Source organism: Chinchilla lanigera, unplaced genomic scaffold, assembly GCF_000276665.1.
Source record: "Chinchilla lanigera isolate Chin_1 unplaced genomic scaffold, ChiLan1.0 scaffold00031, whole genome shotgun sequence".
Taxonomy (NCBI): domain Eukaryota; kingdom Metazoa; phylum Chordata; class Mammalia; order Rodentia; family Chinchillidae; genus Chinchilla; species Chinchilla lanigera.
This window is the reverse complement of record NW_004955432.1, coordinates 15053714-15073381: the sequence shown is the minus strand read 5'-3', so window position 1 is coordinate 15073381 and position 19668 is coordinate 15053714. Positions and strand designations below refer to the sequence as shown.

The following is a 19668-nucleotide window of genomic DNA, read 5'->3' as shown; positions in this document are numbered from 1 at the left end:
AGAGCTCTCAGTCATGTGATTAGAAAGTTATAAACATATAAACTGCAAAAGCAGATTCATCAAAATCCCAGCTTTGCACTTTTTTTCTGGTACCAGGAATCGAACTCAGGACCTTGAGCTTGCCAGGCAGGCACTTATGCTGCTGAGCTATATCCCTTGCTCAGCTTTTCAAAACTACTGCCCTAATTTAATTTTAATCATACCTATTTATCTATTTATGAAGGTGCTTTGAGATGAGTTCTTGCTATGTAGTTCAGGCTGCCTTGAACTCATTATGTAGCCTAGGCTGGCCCTGAACTTGCAGTGATCCTCCTGCCTCAGGCTCCTGAGTGCTGGGATTAGAGATTTGTGTCACCACCTCTAATTATTTATTTTTAATTTAAAATAAGTAATATAAAAATGTCCTTGTCTGCAAATATATTCTACAGACTGCACTGTCCAATACAGCAATTCTTATCACACACAGCTATTTACATTTCAATCAAGGAATTTCACATGCAATTAATTCAGTTTGTAAATCACGCTAGCATATTTTGAATGCTCAATAAATGCACGTGCTACTGGCTATGGGCTGCCGTATGGAACAGTACAGATACGGACCATTTCCAACAGTAAGTTCTAGGCATTTGATTACTGATTTCCAGCAGGCTATTTTCTGCAAAGAGAAAGTAACAGTGGCTATGCTGTTTTCAAATCTATTTAAACTGATGGCTGAGAAGTCATGGAAGGTAAACTGATTTGAACCTGACTTGTTAAACCTGAGCATTTAAAAAATGTTTAAAAGTTTGAATTAAGAAAATCACCACACAACATAGCAAAAGTTCTTTCCTTTCGTTTCAGCAAACAGCCCCTTCAACCAGTTATACTGTGTGCTTTCTAGACCAGAACTTTTAAATGTTACTTATAACCTTGTTCCTGGGTGTCACTAACAATGTGAGATAAAAGAGTTCCAAGGTCTAATGAATTTGAGGGAGATCGTGTATGTTTCTCTACCCCATGTATAATATGCGCTCCAAAAGCTCAGACTCTCTCTTACACACACACACACACACACACAGACGTGCACACACACAAATACACTTTTCAAAAACCTGCTTAACTCATTACTTCTATGATGCCAGAACACTTATTTGATAAGTGTACTTATTAACATCTGCAAAGCACAATCCATAGATACCTTGGAAAGAAATATAGTTCCTTGATGATTTTATTATAGTATGTAATAGCTGGACTTTCAGCCACTATATTTTTAAGAGAGTCTTCCTTCCTAGCTGCCGCCACTTACCAGTGAAGAGAAAGTGAACCTTTTATAACATGTGGGTAACACAGAGCAAAGCCTATCTATAAGACTACTGACAAAAAATATGTTTAGCATAAAAGAAATCCCCGCTCTATGCAAAAAGGGTACCTATGAAGTGGAAAAGATCACTTTTATTCTCACTCCCCAATTTTCCAAAGTCCAGGCCATAAAACTTTCCAAGCCCTCAGGTCCATCCTCTCAGCTCCGGTTTCCTGTGCAAGATCCACTTCGCTAAACAAAATGCAGCAGTGCTGCACGGACTTCAAAATGAATGCACAGGAGAAAAACTACTTCGTCTGGGTCAACTAAGAAACTTAAAGTACTGAACATACTTTCCTTGTTCACATCTTCAGTCACGACCTAGCAACGGCAACTACGCTTTTCCTGCTTTATCAATTTCAAAAGAGTTGTACTTTCTATTAAGAACATATTCTTAGGGGCTGGGGATTTAGCTCAGCGGCAAAAGCGCTTGCCTGGCAAGCGCAAGGTCGTGAGTTCGGTTCCCGGTACCGGAGAAAAACCAAAAAAAAAAAAAACAAAAAAAACATATTCTTTTTCACGATGTGAACATCTGAAGCTTCTTCCAAAAAGACTCTTAAAGAAGGCCGGGATATCTGTGTGTTTTGGTTTTTAGTTTTTCTTTCTCTTTTTTCTTAAAACAAATTCTCTAGACAATTCTAACGGAAGCTGAGGTTTGAAAATCCCAGTTTTACCTTAAAGAAATAAAAATTAATAAGAGATTCTCACTCAAATTGTCATGCTGACCATTTACCCACTCATTTTTCTGGCTAGACTTTAATATGTTATTATTCATAAATCTCTCATACCTTACTGAAAATCAGCAAAGTAGGTGATTACGAGACACTGTCAAATACATTTTCACATGATTCTAAAAGCAATGAAGTCATAAAATTAATAATATTCAGCTGATGGCAACCTAAAACATGGGAGAGAGACTAGTTATCATAATATAAACCTCTTCCATACTAGGACCTGTAAATCTGAAGTACCATTTCTTATTTGAAAGACTGTACAAAAGACACACAACAGCTACTTCTGATCAAATGAGGAACTGTTTCTTCAATTTCAGAACCCTCTCATACTCTGGGGGTTATGTGTTTCATTTTGATGCCATTTTCTACCAGTCCAAATTTAATGTTTATAACTGTACAATCCATTTTTGGTACTAACAATGACTTCTAACTACTTAACTTTATATTATTATATTTAAACTTACTGATAGTAAAATATTCTATATTCTAATACTAAGGCAGCTAACATTTATTGGTATCTATTGTGAACTAGATACTGGGATAGAAGCTTAAGTGGTTGGTTATTCTGTGTACCTCTTATTGCAGTAGCCCTAGTTATCCCCTCAAACTCTAAGACAATTCCAGTAAGAAAGAAAAACTTCAGGTAGTTCATACTATTTTCCAACAAGAAATCTCCTATGTCAACCATTTATTTATTCATTTATATAAAAATATTAATACCTTGAGAGGCACATTCCAATCTCATCCTACACTTTTAACTATGGCCAAATTCTATCCTCTGATCTTAATTCTTAAAGTACCTGGTCTCTAACATACAATAAATGCTGTTTAATACTATCACGAGATTTTTGATAGAAAAGTGGTAGGTTCTAAGGTGTAACTAGGTAAGAATTAATGTCCCAGGCATCAAAGGTAAGGGACCCAGAGTTAAGAGGGTTACTCTGAATAAATATAACTGGTTCACAATTTTACCGCAAGTTAGTGGAGGGGCAAAGGTACAGGAAAGCAATGAAGAAAAATAAGACTAATTTTCCTCCCAGTTAAATGTTTCAAGTAAAAGGAGGGAAAGAGTACAGGAGTGATAGGAATATGGTAAATATTCTTCGCTGTGTGCACACCTTCTACTTCTGCAACAAAGGAACACAGTATCCAGTAAACATCAGCAAGTACAACTTTGAGAGTTTCTGGTAATTTTTAAGATAGTATTTAAAATTGACAAATAAAGCATTAAATACTTTAGCCATAGATTAGCATTTTTCTTCCACATAGCTGAATATATTCCCTCAGTAACCAAAAAATCTTACTTCCTAAACCAGATTTGATTATGATTATGATTAATTTGATTGATTATGATTATGATTAATTGATTTGATTATGATTAATTATGATTATCAATTAATTATGATATTATTATGATAATCAATTAATTATGATTAATTTGATTTGATTATGATTAATGATTATGTTGGTATGGACCCTAGGATATAAAGTCCTCTGTGTCTTAATCAGATTGTTTGGCAAAAGCCTAAAGGCCATCTTGAATAGGAACAGGTCCTTATTCATTTATGCAAACAGTGCAGCTAAGGACCAGTTCAGTAACAGTAACAGTTTGGGCTCCTGAAATGCGACCTAAAAGCTCATACTGTCAAATCTTCAGACTTGCTCCCACTTCATGAAGAAGTCCCCCACTCTCTGAAATGTTTCAGCAATTGCTGCTTTTAAGCAGATTTCAACAGCAAGCTCTCCAGCAAGGGTACAGGAAACCCAAACAGCTGTATCTAGTGTGACTTTTGGTCAGGAAATGAACTTCTGATAAGAGTGGTAAAACTGAAAGTTCTCTTCTTAAACTATTACTAAGTGAGGTACATCGCCTATAAAGTATTCCCTAACCAAGCCCCTTTCAGGAATGGGAAAAAAGCCTTACTTGAATATCATTTCAATAGCGAAGAATTCTTATATTTTAGTTCTGAGTTACCTAGCTTTATTGGATGTAAGTTAAAGCCAAATGTTAAGCACTTATTGTAGATCTGTTCACAATAGACTACCAGGGAAAGATGTTAAGATGCTAGCATTAAAATTCTATTTGATGTACTTTTTGGCATGCTAGCGTGTCATAATTTAGATTCTGAAAATCAAGACAATAAACTACTCAAGAAAAACATCATCTAGAAAAAGGGAAACCTTCCTATACTGGAATTTGAGACAAAACTTAACATCCCATTGCTCACCCTTCAAGAATACAAGCTTGGTTTTTCTGTTTCTTTCTTTTTTTCAGATGAGGGGACTTGCTATGGCACTAAGTCCTGGGCTCGAGCAATTTTCCGGCCCTCTCCCAGCTCCAAGAACACAAATTCTCCAATCTCTCTCCAATGCAACTAAAAGAAGCCAAGAGCCACGGAAGAAACTGAGACCGGCAGATGTGGTGGCGCACGCCTGTAATCCCAGCACTCGGGAAGCTGAGGCAGGAGGATCACAGTGCGTTCGAGGCCAGCCTGGGCTACACAGTGAGCTCAAGGCTAGCCTGAACTATATAGTGAAACCCTCTCTCAAAAAGACAAAAGAAACCAAAAAACACAAAAAAAACGATTTTTCTAAGGAGCTATAATCCCAAAGCATACTACACTAGTAAGTTTCACAGATAAAGTTCTTTCTGATCCAGGTAACAGATAATTCAGAGAATATTCACCACACCAGAGCACAAGGAAGGAAATCTTGCAAACCCTTTTTATGAAGCAAGTATACTGACTTTAGGGTTACTTCATGAAAAAGAAAATTTTCAGGCTTCACTCTCAATATCAGTATCACAAATATTAATAAACACTTCAGTTGTTACTATATGCGTTTGTTTGAATCTCTGTTGAAAAAAGCAGCATTTTTCTAGAAATGTAGTCATGGACCAAATGTTAAATAATTAATTAAAGAAATTCTCTACAGCTGGTTGTGGTAAGACACACACACACACACACACACACACACACACACACACAAAAGGGAAAAGAAATTCACTGCATTATAGACTGAGTCAAAACAGCATATTCAATCATGAAATGCCATTTCCCATGCAATTGCTCTGAATATTTAAGTAAGAAAAAAACCTAGTAAAATAAACATTACATGTTTGATACATACAAAGCACACACGCTTCATAGCAAAGTTCGGTATGTGGTATCTACTGACTGAAATGGCACGGGCAACAAGAACAAGGCCCAGGCGCTTGCTGCTAGTTTGGGAGTGTGAACAAACGCAAATTCAAGAGAGGACGTACAACAAGGGATACATGGAAAAGAGGGAGAATTACTACTTGTATAATGTACCTCAAAAACCTAAGGGAATTACCCGAAAATTTATCAGAAACAAGAAAATTCAAATAGAAAATTAGTTACGTGGAGGAATAGGAAAGTAATTAAAGACCCTAATCACAATAGCAAAGAAAATGACAAAATACTTAGGTGTCAGTTTATCAAAAAATGTGCTGAAATTTTAAAATGTTCTGAAAGACAAATAAAAAGGCATATCCTTTACTTGGATAAGATTCAGTGTGGTAAAGCAACAATTTCACTTTTTCTTTTTGTCCTTTTTGAGACAGAGTCTCTCTGTGCAGTTCAGGCTGCCCTTGAGCTCACTTTGTAGCCCACGCTGGTCTCAAACTCACAACAATCTTCCTGCCTCAGCCTCCTGAGTGTTAGGATTATAGGCATGCACCAGCATGCCCAGCATTTTCACATTAATTTTTAATTGTAATATAAGACATTCTAAGAGGAATTTAACAAAATGCTCCTAAAATTAATCATGAGGATGAGGAGGGATATGCATCATCCATCAAATGGATAAAGCAAGTTAGAGACATGACATAAAGTGTGATTCCATCTCAGCAGCTATGTGTTTAAAGAATATGTTTCTATAGACATAGAAAATTTCCCAAAACGGGGCTGGGGATTCAGCTCAGTGGCAAAAGCGCCTGCCTGGCATGCGCAAGGTCGTGAGTTCGGTTCCCGGTACCGGAGAAAAACCAAAAAAAAAAAGAAAATTTCCCAAAACGTGTAGCCTCCTCAAAAAATGTAACTGCTAATAATGATTATTTTAGGAGCAGGTACAAGGAGTCAGTGGCTATTATTTATGTCCTCCCAAGTTACCTGGATTATTTTATCACTAAAAGGTATTATTTTAGAACAAAATAAAATAAAGCCCAAAAATATATAACTTGAAATACTTCTTTTTTAAAATTTTAAGATCATAATTTAAAAAAATAAAATGATACAAAATTTCAAAACACGATCCTAGGAAATTAACAATGGTTATTCTATCGCATATTGTTATCCTCAAAGTAGTAGCTCAGATTACAAGATATAGGCATGTGAGACTGATCAAACAATATAAACAGTAACCGCTCCTTTCAATGAACTAATAGAATCTTTTAATGTGGTGGAGTTAAAAGCATCCTGAGACAATTGTGGAAGGTCTATAAATACACCACTAGCATCCCATTTCATATTATGACAGGACACTGGCTGAGAATGGGGGTGAGGCTCTCTGACGTGTAAATTCAGTGCTTTAAGCAACTGGCTTTTTTCTTTCCAAATTACACATAAAGAGCACTAAATCTATCATTTTAGTTGAATATAAATATAATCTCAAGCATTCTGGACCTTTTGTATGAAAAGAAAGTGTTTTCTCTTGTTAAGGACCCATGACATCATTTGCATACAGCCAATTAACTAGAATCAGCTGTAGAAGAGTAGCATCACCAAGTCTTCCAGTTTAAGGAATATTTCACAAGAGGTGACTTGCTGAAGTTGTGACAGTAGTAGTCTGTTCCACAGGCTACTCTGGATGGACTGCTCACAGAAGAATTGCATTTAACTGTGTAAGACAAAAGAGATTAAAATCTGTAAAACTAGTCAGGCATGGTGGTACACACCTGTCATCTCGGCACTTGGGAGGCTGAGGCAGGAGGATCTCTACTAGTTCAAGGCCAGTTTGGGCTACACAGTGAGTTTAAAGGCAGCCTATGGGACAAAGTGTGATGAACTACTACTGTCTGACTATAATAGCCTTAACTGCAACTTAAACTTTGGAGCTGGTAATAAATTTGTGTTTAAAAAGGTTTTAAACTCAAGACTAAAGTAATAAATTAACACTAAATTCCACAAATGGTTTTTAATGTTTCTTTCTAGTAAGATAAACAGAAAATTCTAGTAAAGGCAAGGATCCATTTCTTCAGGGGCCTTAAAAACTGTGATGTCTAACCAGGGTGATGGTACACACTTATAATCCAGTTACCGAGGAGGCTGAGGCGGGAGATCTCGAGTTCAAGCCCTGCCTGGGAAACGTGGCAAGATGCATTTTAAAGAAAACTAATTAAAAAACTCGTATTTTTTAATCCTCCAAATGAGCACTGACTGTGCCTGACTTCAGTCTGGCACTAAGCTGACTTTACAAAAAAGGAAAATAAAGCCTGAGTTACATAGCAACTCATTCAGTGAGCCACGATCTTTCTAAACATTTTCTAAGAAAAATTTCTAACAGAACAGTTAAACACTGGGGGTATGAACAGTGGTAGAGCACTTGCCTAACACACAAAGACTTTGGGTCTGGGCTCAGTTTTAGTATGGCAAAAACAAAAACAACAAACAAGCCTGCTTGGTGAATACCCACGAAGACAACTGTAGTGGCTGATTGATTACGTCAACTTGAGAAGTTTAGAAGCATCACTAAACTTGGTTCAGCAATTGGCCCAGAATTCTACACCCTAGGATGTAGAGGAGCCACCCTAGGGTGGCTCATCACCTAGATAATATAAAAGGGAAGTGAAGAAGGACAGAGGAACTTCCATTCCTTTTGGAGGAGCTTCAGTCTTCACCTTCAGCTTGGACTTGTCTCCTGGCTTCTAGTGCAGACTCTTCGGCCTCCACCTTTGATTCTTCAGCCTTCCATCGTAGACTCATCGGCCTCCTGGTACGGACTTGCACGGAACTCTGCAGTGAACTCCAGACCCTGGACTGATTCCTTCGGTCTTCAGTGTGCAGAACACCCTCTGCACACTTCGCCATACAACTCTCTGGCTGACTGTCATAAGCCTATCTTGTAATTTCTTATAATCTGTACATCCTGTGTTATATCTGTTTCTCCAGTAAAACCCTGACTGATAGAACAACGTTCTCTACGAAATAATTTTTTATGTTTGCTTCACCACATATCTATCCATTTATCCATTCAACTGTTTTGATTCTTTCTATATCTCAAAGTGAGTTCCAGACAATAGCGTATTCTACTGCTAAACATCTCAGAGTTCAGGACTTTTCACTTACACTGCATGTTTTTAAAGCTTAGAGTTATATGACAGAGTGTACAAGTATAAACCTAGATAAATTCTGATGAAGACAGTCACACTTACAACCCAAACTTCTATCCAGATACACAACACTTAACTCACAGAAACAGAAGTAAAAGTGTGGATACCAGAGGCTGGGGGAAGGGACTGCGGAGATCTTGGTCAAAGGACATAAAATTTCAGAAACAACCAGACGAGTAACTTTAAAGGTCTACTGTACGACATAGTAACTAGAATTAGGCGCTACAGGGCATGTGCACAAGCACTGCATGATGACATTCGGTCAAGGACAAAGTACATACACACACAACAAGGGCCCCATGAAAATCACAACAGAACTGGAAAAGTCCTATTAAGGCCCTACACATGCTAAGTATGCATTCTACCAGTGAGCAATCCCACTAAAAGACATGAAACTTGAAACTGGGGTAAGCCTTTATGGGGACATATCTATACCAAAGATTTCTGAGTAGATGGTTTAATTTTTAAATTGAATTTTAAAAGTGTATTGCTAATTTTTAAATTTTCTTTTGTCTTTTTGAAACAAGGTCTCGCTATGCAGCTCAGGCTGGCCTTGAGCTCACTTCATAGCCCAGGCTGGTCTTGAATTCACAACAATCCTCCTGCCTCAGCCTCCCAAGTGCTGGGATTACAGGCATGTGCCACCATGCCTGGCTAATGAAAAGTGTATTATTGTTGAGTTTGACATATCACACAGCAGCAGAGCACTCACCTAGTATGCACAAGGACTGAGGTTGAATCCCCAGAACTTCAAAAACAAAGCAAAACAAAAATAAGATTTTGCTATAAAACAGCATACTGTAACAATAAAAAGATACAGTATGCAGTAACCATACAGTATGCAGTAAACAAAAGTTTACTGTAAAAGAGTCTGTCAGCTGCAGCCTCATAAACCTACTGAGTCTTTATCAAGAGGCCCATGGAGAGAGCTGTAGCACTCAGGTTTGTGTAAGTGCGCTATGAGGACAGAACTGCCTACTAACACCTTCTCTGAATCATAGTCCTCTTGTTGAGCAATATACGACTGTATTTGAAAATTGCTAACAGAGTAGATTTGAAAGGTTCTTGCCACAAAACGATACGTGGTGGAAATGTATGTGTTGAGCAGCTTCATTTTCTCATTTCACAATACATCCTCATACTAACACATCATGTCGTACAATATAATTTTTACTTCTGATTTATAATATTTTGTAAAAGATATGCGACGTTTACATCACCCCTAAAAGTTCCCTTATAGCAAGCATTGCTCTGAATACAAAATCTGTCCCCAAAGTCCACAGTCTTTTTATAACACTGCCCTATTCCTTTTTGCAAAGGCCTACACAAAAATATATTAATATTACGAACTGCCCTTGTAGCCTCCAATAATTACGGTAACTGAAACACTCTGAAAGGAAAACTACAGAAGGACAATACTGAAGACACCCTCCAGCCGGGGCAACCCTGTGTTTGATACCTGAGCGGGCTGAACACACCTCTTCACCAATGCCCACAAATATATGCAAACACTACTACTCTCCCCCAGAACTCAAGAATTAACCCAGCAAGAATGATGTCATGACCATAAAAAATCATCCCATATCTCCCCCCTCCTGCATCTTCAATTAAACTTAACAGATGCTTGACGCCAGCGCCATTTCTTATGCTTCCGGGGCAAGCCTGAAGCTGAGTGCGGCGTGCGTTACCGGCTGCTATGAGAGAACTGGAGAAAAGGCAAGAGCTTGGGAATCAACCCAATCTGGGTTCAAATTTGTTCGTACTTAACGAATGACACAATCATGTATTTTTCTAAGCCTCATCTTAAAAAGTAGGCCCATAAATATTTCTAACTACACCCCCTCCTAAGGGGTGAGGAGAACTGGGAGCCGTTAGCCCACGCCTTACTGCGGACAACTCATGCTAGCTCCAATTCCCTTCCAAACAAATAAAAAAAAGTGCGACTTTCCAAGCCTCCAAGGTACACAGGGAGTACTCCTTGGCTCTCACTTCCTGGAAGGGTACAGACAGACCGACTGTGAAGACTTGGGGAGGGGCCAGCAAGCATGCGTCAAGGCACCTCGAAGTATAAAACAGAGTGGGACAGGCAGGGAGCAGGGCTTAGGCTCTGAGAGTGGAATACACTTTGCTCATGTGGAAATACCCTGGCAGAGAACCCTGAAGAATCCACGAATTCTTATTGCAACCCTGACCTTCTAGGTCCATAGGAAGGACCTTATTTATTTGTCAGAGTAGCACAACAAAATACACACTTAGTTTTGCTCGTTTTACTTATATCCACGTGCGATGTGGGTCTTCACATTTGCCACACACCTCTCAAATACTAGAAGTGGACCTGTCCGTGTATACTAATAACCTGAAGAGTTTACAGCACTTGTCATGTTTAGTTTCCAATATCATAGTCACTGAACTGTATCGTGAGTTGGGTTTCACTGTCAACACTGCACAGATCGAGTCATCTGTTTAAGAAACCTATTCAGCACTTTTCTTCTACCGTCTCATGGCTCCTTAACTCCCAGCTCCCGAGCGAGGCTTCCCTACTGTATCACAGCATTACCACCGCACTCTCTACGAGAGTATGCCTTCATTCTTAAATCCAAGCCTTATGCTCTGCAACCTCTCTCTGCAGCACCTGATACTGTCAAGAATTTTTCCTTTCATAGAACAATTTCTCCATTTGGCTTCTAAGGCTATAGTCATCCAGTTCAAGTCCCAGACTTTTGATCTCGTTCTCTGCCTGTCTCTCAGTCATGCCTTCTGGCGTCTCTTCTTTCTCAGAGTTTTTATTGTCGTTTAAGATGAATAAGACGCTGTAACGTTTCTGATGGTATCTGCGTAAAATAGATGGTCCATAAAAGGTTCTGTTGTGAATTTTATATTTTTTGTAATAAAAAAGAAGAGCTACTATTTTTAGTATGGTAGCAGTTACTGCATTAGGTGAGATATATATGACTGATGTTAGTAATCTGGTTTCAACATTTTCTAGCTACGTGATTCCCCGGTAAGTAACTTCTTCAGTTTCTACTTCTGCATGTAAGTACCACTGCAATATTCTTGCGATAATTAAAACACAAGTTATAAAATGAACAGTATATGGTACCCAGTTAATAAGTGTTAATTCCACCTTCCCTCTTACTCCTAGTTCAATAAGTTAGTTCTTTCTCACTTGTACACCTTTCTAAAAACTAAGTTCTGGGTCCCTGGATGTTCTTTATCTTCTACATCTGATCACATCTGGCAGTCCAGCTCCTCCACAGAGACGGTTCCCAATGATCTGTGTTTAGCTCTCTCTAAATGTCTAGGCCCACATCTCTAAGTTTTGCTATTTTTTCAACTTGAGAATTGCACCACTTGCCCTATCGAATTTATTTTTTTCCTCAGTAAAAGAAGAATGGAAAGCAAAAGACTGCCAGTGCAGAATATTACAAAGACAGAATTGATAAAATCTTCCACAAAGAAGGAGCTCATTACAGGATTTTAAGCTTCCCTTAGGAATTACAGATGAGAGCTCGGTGTGGTGGCACAAGCTTATAATCCCAGCACTGGAGGATCGCTGTGAGTTTGAGGCCTTCCTGGACTACACAGTGAGTTCAGGGCCAGCCTCGACGTGCACAGCAAGACCCTGTCTCAAGAGAGACAGGCGGAGAGAGAGGGAGGGGGAGGGGGAGAGAGAACAGTAAACTCTAGTCCTTCTACTTCTAAGCCTATAACGTCCAAAATGTTCTTTTGAACAGCCCTTGTGTTCACTTACATGTTCCATTCATCTAATAGTAAGGTATATACCGTCTTCTATTATCAATTGTATAAATTTACATCTTATCTTCATAAATAATACTGCAGATTCTTTAAGTCCAAATACCATCTCTTATATTTTTAACATTCTTCACAATATGGAAAAAATACTGATGAAGATATGGTCAAGAACTCACATAATTATCAATAAAGATATTGTCAGATGGTTTTGTGATATGAGAGAAAAGCTTTTTCAAGTTCAATGTTTAGGGATTCCTCCATAAATAGGGAAAGTGCAAGAAACAGTACATTTTTTAAATCTCTGAGTTTTCAGTCTTAGCTTTGCACAGAGAAAAACAAAACAAAAACAAACTTCAATATAAATTTTGTTAGCCATGAGTTAAATACTTCTATCTTTAATATGACTACTAGTCAGGGGCTGGGGATTTAGCTTAGCGGCACAGTGCCTGCCTGGCAAGCACCAGGTCGTGAGTTCGATTCCCAGTACCGGAAAGAAAAAAATATGACTACTAGTCATTATTTTAATTTCTACTGGAAAACAAATCTTAAAACTACAATGTAAGTCTCTAAAGCCATTTACTATATAGACTGATATGTTATTTATTGAACAGTTCTTCTTATTTATTGAACAGTTATTTATTGAACTTCTAAAAAGACAAAAATACAATGACTAGACAGTATATTCAAAGCAGTGGATTTCTTGTTTCATATTTCAAATCCAGGAAACATTTTAATTACATTCTTTTTTCTTTATCGTAATCAAAACAGAGAAACTGAAGGCTAATAAAGCTGACTGTGATTTGCTAATTTTACCTGAGTAGCTTTATCTTTCATGCATGAAGGGTAGTGAACATGAGGATCCCGAGGCCACTGCCCTGTGAGGTAAGGTCCTGTGATCGTATCCAAAGACGAAGTCCGCCTTATTGTACTAGAACTTCGAACTTGCTGAGATTTTGGCCTGTCCACTGTAAGTGGAAAAAAAAATAGATTAGAAGTTAAATTTTAAAATTAAACTTCCCAGATTGTAAATGCTCTCCTTCCAGATTCTCTACCATATATATTTACCCTGATATGCCTGTTCCATGATCTGAGGAAATTTACAGAGTCTTTCTCAAAGGAAATATATTCATGTAACAAATCTTGCACACACTTTCTGCGTCTTTATACACCCTTGGAACCCATCCATTTTAGAGACCTATACTAAAAGCTACATCTCTCTCAGCCATTATTTTAATTAGGACCCCACATGACTCATGAGCTGCCAGTTTAATAACTGCTATTTCCAAATCCATTTCAACTAAATCTTACGGCACCTCACCCAATCCCTGCTAGAAAAACATTTCCATGGCTAGTCACTGACTTTAACTTTAAAGCTCAGATTCTTTCATATGACATAAAACACTCTTACAGTTTTGCTGCCCTATATCTCAGAAGTAAAGCGTACCATCTCTGCCTCTGTACCTTCTATTCCATCAGTCTAGAACTCTCTCTTTCCTTATTCATCTTGAAGACCTGCTCAGATGTCCAGACTGCTTCTATGAAAGCTTCCCAACTGCATTCCTCTCCTTCCTTCTCTGTTCAAGACACATTCACGCCCCTCTGCTTTCATGGTATCCCTGCACTTGTCACTCTGCCCTATGAGAGCATGATTTCAGACCTACAGACCGAAAGGCAGTCGATGTTTAGAACCTAATGAATTTATTCACAGGTACACAAAAATAACAAGGATAAAGGTCTTTCTATTTCACTCAAGTTCCTCAACTGCTGATGAAGAATTTGAAGAGCAGAGGGACTAAACTGGACAGTGAAAGGTAGCTTCTAAAGAGAGCCAGAGGTAAAAAGGAACCAAACTCCCTGGACATCCTACCTAGTTCACTCAATCTGCTCCTAACAATTTACTTCTTTTCTCCACATGAGTAGCATAATTATCTGTTAAAAATTAAAATTATCACAATGAACACCGAATCCATAAAGAAACTATAAAAGATTTTCCACATGTCCATGCCAAGAAATTTACTACTGTGTACCACATAATAAAATAATAAAGTTCAGTGAGTTACCGGTTTCCAAGACTCAGTCTTTTAATAATCAAGAAGATACAGTTTTAAAAATATATAGTTCCTTGTCTTATACATCAACTAAATAAATTAGAAATACAGAAAACCAAACAATAGCTTGATCTGTCACTGAGAAAAGTGATCTAAAATCCCTAAGCTATTACTGAGTTCTAAAAGTTTTCTGTTTCTTGAGACTTTCTGACCATTTTAATTCCTGTTAGTTTGGTAAACATAGGTCTTCACATCATCATGTCTCCCATGCACCATCAACATCATTGCCCCCATTTGTTCCTTACTTTTAACTTTTGTCAAACTGAACATTATGATTCCCTTCTACTTTTTTTTTTTTCTGTTGAAATTTGCCTTGTATGGCTTGGCTTTCTTTCTGAAGTTCTTTGAATCACTATTTCTACCTGTATCTCTTATAGACAGCACACAGCTATACTTTTTAGTTAGCCTTTGATGAAAAAGTGAGTTTTATATGGCTCATTTATTTTTATAACAAATTTGATCTAAATTATCATTTTTCTTGCTACTCGTTTTCCATTTTATTAAGGTTTTTTCCCTCTGCTCTACCATACACCTTCTCTTTTCTTCACAGGTAACTGGGAAGATACGTAAACTGCCCTTAGTTTAGTACTACAAGGTATTTATATTAATTCTTTAAAACCATTTTCCTGGTTATAAAAGAAATCCCTATTACTTTTAGGAACTCTGAAAAACAAAGTTAACATATCTCCTACAATCTGATTTACAGTAGTACGTTTAAATGATTTAGAAGTCGCTTTATATTCCCTCTACAAAGAAGAAATAAAACACAAAAATAATTGTCACCTAAAAGATAGAGCAACGTTTATAGAAGTTGCCCATGAATGAAAAAGGACTATGTAAAGGTCAGCTATAACTAGAAAAACAGAAGCCTTTATATGTGAAAAACTTGTGCCTATCTAAACTATCTGAAAAGTTGTGTACTGTCTATTTGCCATTAAAACTCTTCTTATGTAAGCAATAATAATTTTACGTCTATGCTGAGTTAAATAGCTGAACAATCTCTAAATGAGTCCCTTGCTAACTATATATAACAATACTTTAATCTATAATCACTTTTTCTTGTATTTTAAATCATTAGACCTTTGCCTATCACATCTTTCCCCTTACTGCCAATCTCTACAATTAGACACCCTTTGTTAGAACTATAACCTGCAAGTTATTTTGACTAAATATTCCAATAGGTAAACATCTTGGCATGGAGCAAAATGTGTAGTTACTTATAAACTGGATCTATACGATGTTGCTAAAATATCATGTGTATTATAAAGGAAGAAGTAGAAATTTATATGCATAACATGTTTTAAAAACAAAGGAATTCTATTGCCTTATGCACCTCAAGATCTCTTTACTTCTCTGTGAAAACCACTAAGATAAAGCACCTGAAATTGAGAGCTAAATTTCATCTACAGATTAGCCAGTGTGCTGGTTCACAATAATTATAAAACTTACTGGAGAGGTGACAGCAATCACAGGCATTATGTTCATCAGTGGATTAATCCCAAGCTGTTCAAAGCTAAATGTGCTTTTAGGAGGTGGGCCCAGGAGGATGAGGGGCTCTGGCGACATTTCTGTAGAGGGTGCATCTTCCCCTGGTGCTCCTCTCCTGTGCTCTGCTTCTTGGCCAAGCCATGAGCAACTCTGCTCTACCCTTTCACCACATTTCTGCTTAAAGTCAACCAACCATACACTGACACCATGAGCCAAAAGTAAACCCTTCTACTTCTAAGTTGCAGGTGTCAAATATTTTGCACCAGCAGTGGGAATGCTGGTTAAGACAGAAATTTAGTACTGGAGCAGTGGAGTCACTGCTGCAGCTACACCTGGTCATATAGTTCAGAAGCCTCTGGAAATGGCTTGTAGGAGTCTGGAAAGGAATGGTGATGTGGGCTAGAAAGGTCCTAGAATATTGTATGCAGAACTTGATAGATGATTCTGGTTGGAGCTCAGAAGACCAGAACGCTGATAAGAATGTGGACAGTAACGGCCAGGCTCTTGAGGTTTTAGTCAAGAACAAAGATACGAAATTGGACTCAAGGTCATGGGTGTTATAAACTGGCAAGAAATTGTGCTCATGTCCTAAGACTTTGTGGGAGGCTGAATTTAAAGGTAGCAAACAAACTGATATGGCAGAGAAAATTTAAAGGCAGCCCTTGTGGCATGTGTGCAACTGGCTGTTTTTAGCCAGATTTAAGCAAGAAACAGGAGCAAATACAGAGCAGAAAGATCTGAAAACTGCAGTTCCTGGAAATGAACTACTCATTCAAGAACAAGGAGAAATTGTTTTTTGGTTTTTTTTTTTTTTGGTACTGAGAATTGAACTCATGACCTTGCACTTGCTAGTCAGGGACTTGAGCCACTGACCTATATCCCCAGCCCAAGAGAAATTATTTTTTGACTCATTTTTTTTTAACCCTTTTTTTTGGGGGCTTGGGTTTTTTTTTTCCTTTTGTATTTTTTTCTGCTTTTTATTTTTTCCTTTGTTTTGTTCTTTTTCTCCTTCTTCTTGTTTATTCTCTTATCTAATTCAACTTATTTTCTTTTACTTAATAGGATCCTTTATCTCTTCTCTCATCCTTCTTGTCTTCCTTTGCTTTACTTTTCAAATTTTACATCTTTGATTTTCCCATTCCATACACCTCCATCTTTACTAGTATAACCACTGAGCTTTATTAATCTTTAGAAGTTTAGACACTTATACAATCTTTAGATTTAACTATTAAGCTTTATTAATCTATAGCTTTATTAATTTTTAGATCTCTGTGCTATTATTGTTAAATTCTCTTGTATTGTCAATGGCAGTAGAGATGTACATTTAGTTGGTATTTACTGGATGTCATTATGTTGTTTGTCTGTCTATGTTATAATTATAGATCTCTTTTCTATGGTTACCTGGTAACTTTTATTGGTTCTTATGGTATATTAATATCAAGTTTTTCTTTAATTATTATTGTTGTTGATTTTGTTGCTATTGCCAGGGTCACAGAGTAGTTGCTATTACTTTGTTTACTATATGCAAATAACTGGTTTATCTTTGTGTCAACCATATTGTTCATTTAGAAAGAACTGGGTGCTGCACCAATTACATTCTACCATCTTTCCAAATTAATGGAAGTGGTCAGCTCTTAGGACAGAGGCAAAGATCTATAGTTTGCCATATTTATAGTGCACCAGTGAAAAACAAACATTAACTAAAAAAATTTCCACACTAGCAACAAAGTCAACTATAATCAGCCCACAAACCACAGCATGCACACAACACGATAAAAACGTGAGACAATAACAAAATGCCTCCAAACACTTCCAAGTCTCCCAAAGCTCATCCACAGGGCATAGATGGAAAGGAAACTGACACCAAACAGCTTAATTACACAAAATGATAAACAAAGAAAAAGAAAACAAAGGGTCAATACGATGCTTAGTGAACTCAAAGATGATATAACTGGATAATGGACTTAACAAAACGATAAAGTGAACTTACAGAACACACTAATAAACTAGGTGGTAAATGGATGTCTGTTAATGTTTTCCTTCTTTTATTTTTAAAATTAACTAAAAAAAAATAGGCGGGTTTAACAATAGGACATAAAACATGAATGACCAGTTTATCAAAGAATTAGAGCCCATGAAAAGATACAAAACAGAAATTCATAAGATAAAACAACTTTGAGGACAGAGGGTCGGAACTAAAAGATAGGGCTGATTCAGGTGATCTTGTACTCAGATACCTTAAAAATAACAAGAGAACATGGAAATGAATCGAACAGCCGCTAGATGACTAAAGGAAACTAATCTAAGGTTAACTGGAATATGCAAAAAAGCAGAAAAAAGACAAGACAAAAGGCATACAAAACTTGTTTTCAGAAATGACAGAAGGCCAGGTGTGGTGACACACACCTAAACCCAGCACTTGGGAGGCTGAGCCAAGAGGACTGCTGAGTCTGAGGCCAGCCTGGGCTATATAACAAGACCCTGTCTCCAAAAAAAGGCAAGAAAATAAAAACTAGTAGAAAATCTTCCAAATGTAGGTGGGAAATTAACATACAGATAAGCGAGACATATAGAACCCCAAAAAACCATGTTCCCCACAACACATCATAGTAAAAACCACAGAAACTCAACACAAGGACATTATAGCAGACTTTTGAACACAAATGTTAAAGGCCAGGAGAGTCTGGAGTGAAGTGTTTCAATACCTAAAAGAAAACAACTTCAAACCAAACTGATATATCTTGCACAGCTATCTTTCAAAATTGAGAAATACATGTTTCCATGACAAAAGGAACTGTAAGAAATTCAGGACCACCAAACCAGCGCTACAAAACATTCTCAAAGATATCCTGAAAAAGACAATGAAACCAACAATGCCAAAAAGCAAGTCTAAGGGAGTGAATACACAACCCAAGGTGAGCAGTTAAGCAAAAGAGGAAAAAACAATAAAAAAACTGGAATAAACAAGATAAAAATAATGCAATGACAGGAATGTCAATATTTTACATAATAACTTTTGATGTGAACAGTGTCAGTTCCCCAATTATAAGACACAAATTGGCAGACTCGATCAAACAGCAAAACCCAGTGGTGTTGCAAATGTAAGAAATACATCATATAATAATAAAAAAAAAATCATACACTGAAAATGAAAGGATGGAAAGCAGTATTCCACATAAAGGGACCCTCAAAACAAGCAGGAGTAGCTATCCTATTTTCAGACAATGTGCATTTCAGGCCAGATCTGATCAAAAGAGGAAAAAAAGGTCACAACATATTGGTTAAGGGGAGAATTTAAAAAGAAGTGATTAACAGATGATTATGTGTGTGTGTGTGGGTGTGTGTGTGTGGGTGTGTGTGTGTGGGTGTGTGTTTATGGGTGTGTTACACCAGCATACCCAACTTCATAAAACAAACATTACTATACATGAAAGATCAGTTAAACATCAACAGAGACCTCAATGCTCCACTGTCACAAATAAATCAACTACACAAAAAAAAACAACAAAGAAGTATCAGAGTTGAACCTAACCTCTGGACAAATGGACTTAATAGAGACCTACGGAGTGTTCCACCAAACAATAGCAGAATACACATTCTTTTCAGCTGGAAAAGAAACTTTCTCCAAAATAGACCACATACTAGTCCATAAAGTATGCTTAAGTAAATACTAAAGAATCAAAATTATCTTATATACATTATCATATCATGTTACAATGAAACTGGAAATCACTGGCAAAAAAAACCACAGAAATTATGCAAACACATGGACATTAAACAATACACTCTTGAATAATCAATGAGTCAACTCAAGGAAGAAAGCCAGGCCATGATGGTACATGCCTGTAATCCCAGCACTCAGGAGGCTGAGGAAGGACTGCTGCAAGTTTAAGG

General features: G+C 37.3%; 1 protein-coding gene across 1 annotated transcript in view; it reads right to left on the bottom strand.

Annotated features, from left to right (window-relative positions):
- Positions 1-13143, bottom strand: part of Glcci1 (glucocorticoid induced 1) — a gene marked incomplete at its 5' end in the record, with an annotated part of 52307 nt that extends 39164 nt beyond the window's left edge. The window contains 1 exon segment of the mRNA XM_013516043.1: positions 12992-13143. Coding sequence (XP_013371497.1) covers positions 12992-13012 — 21 coding nt within the window.
- Between the last annotated feature and the right edge of the window lie 6525 nt (positions 13144-19668).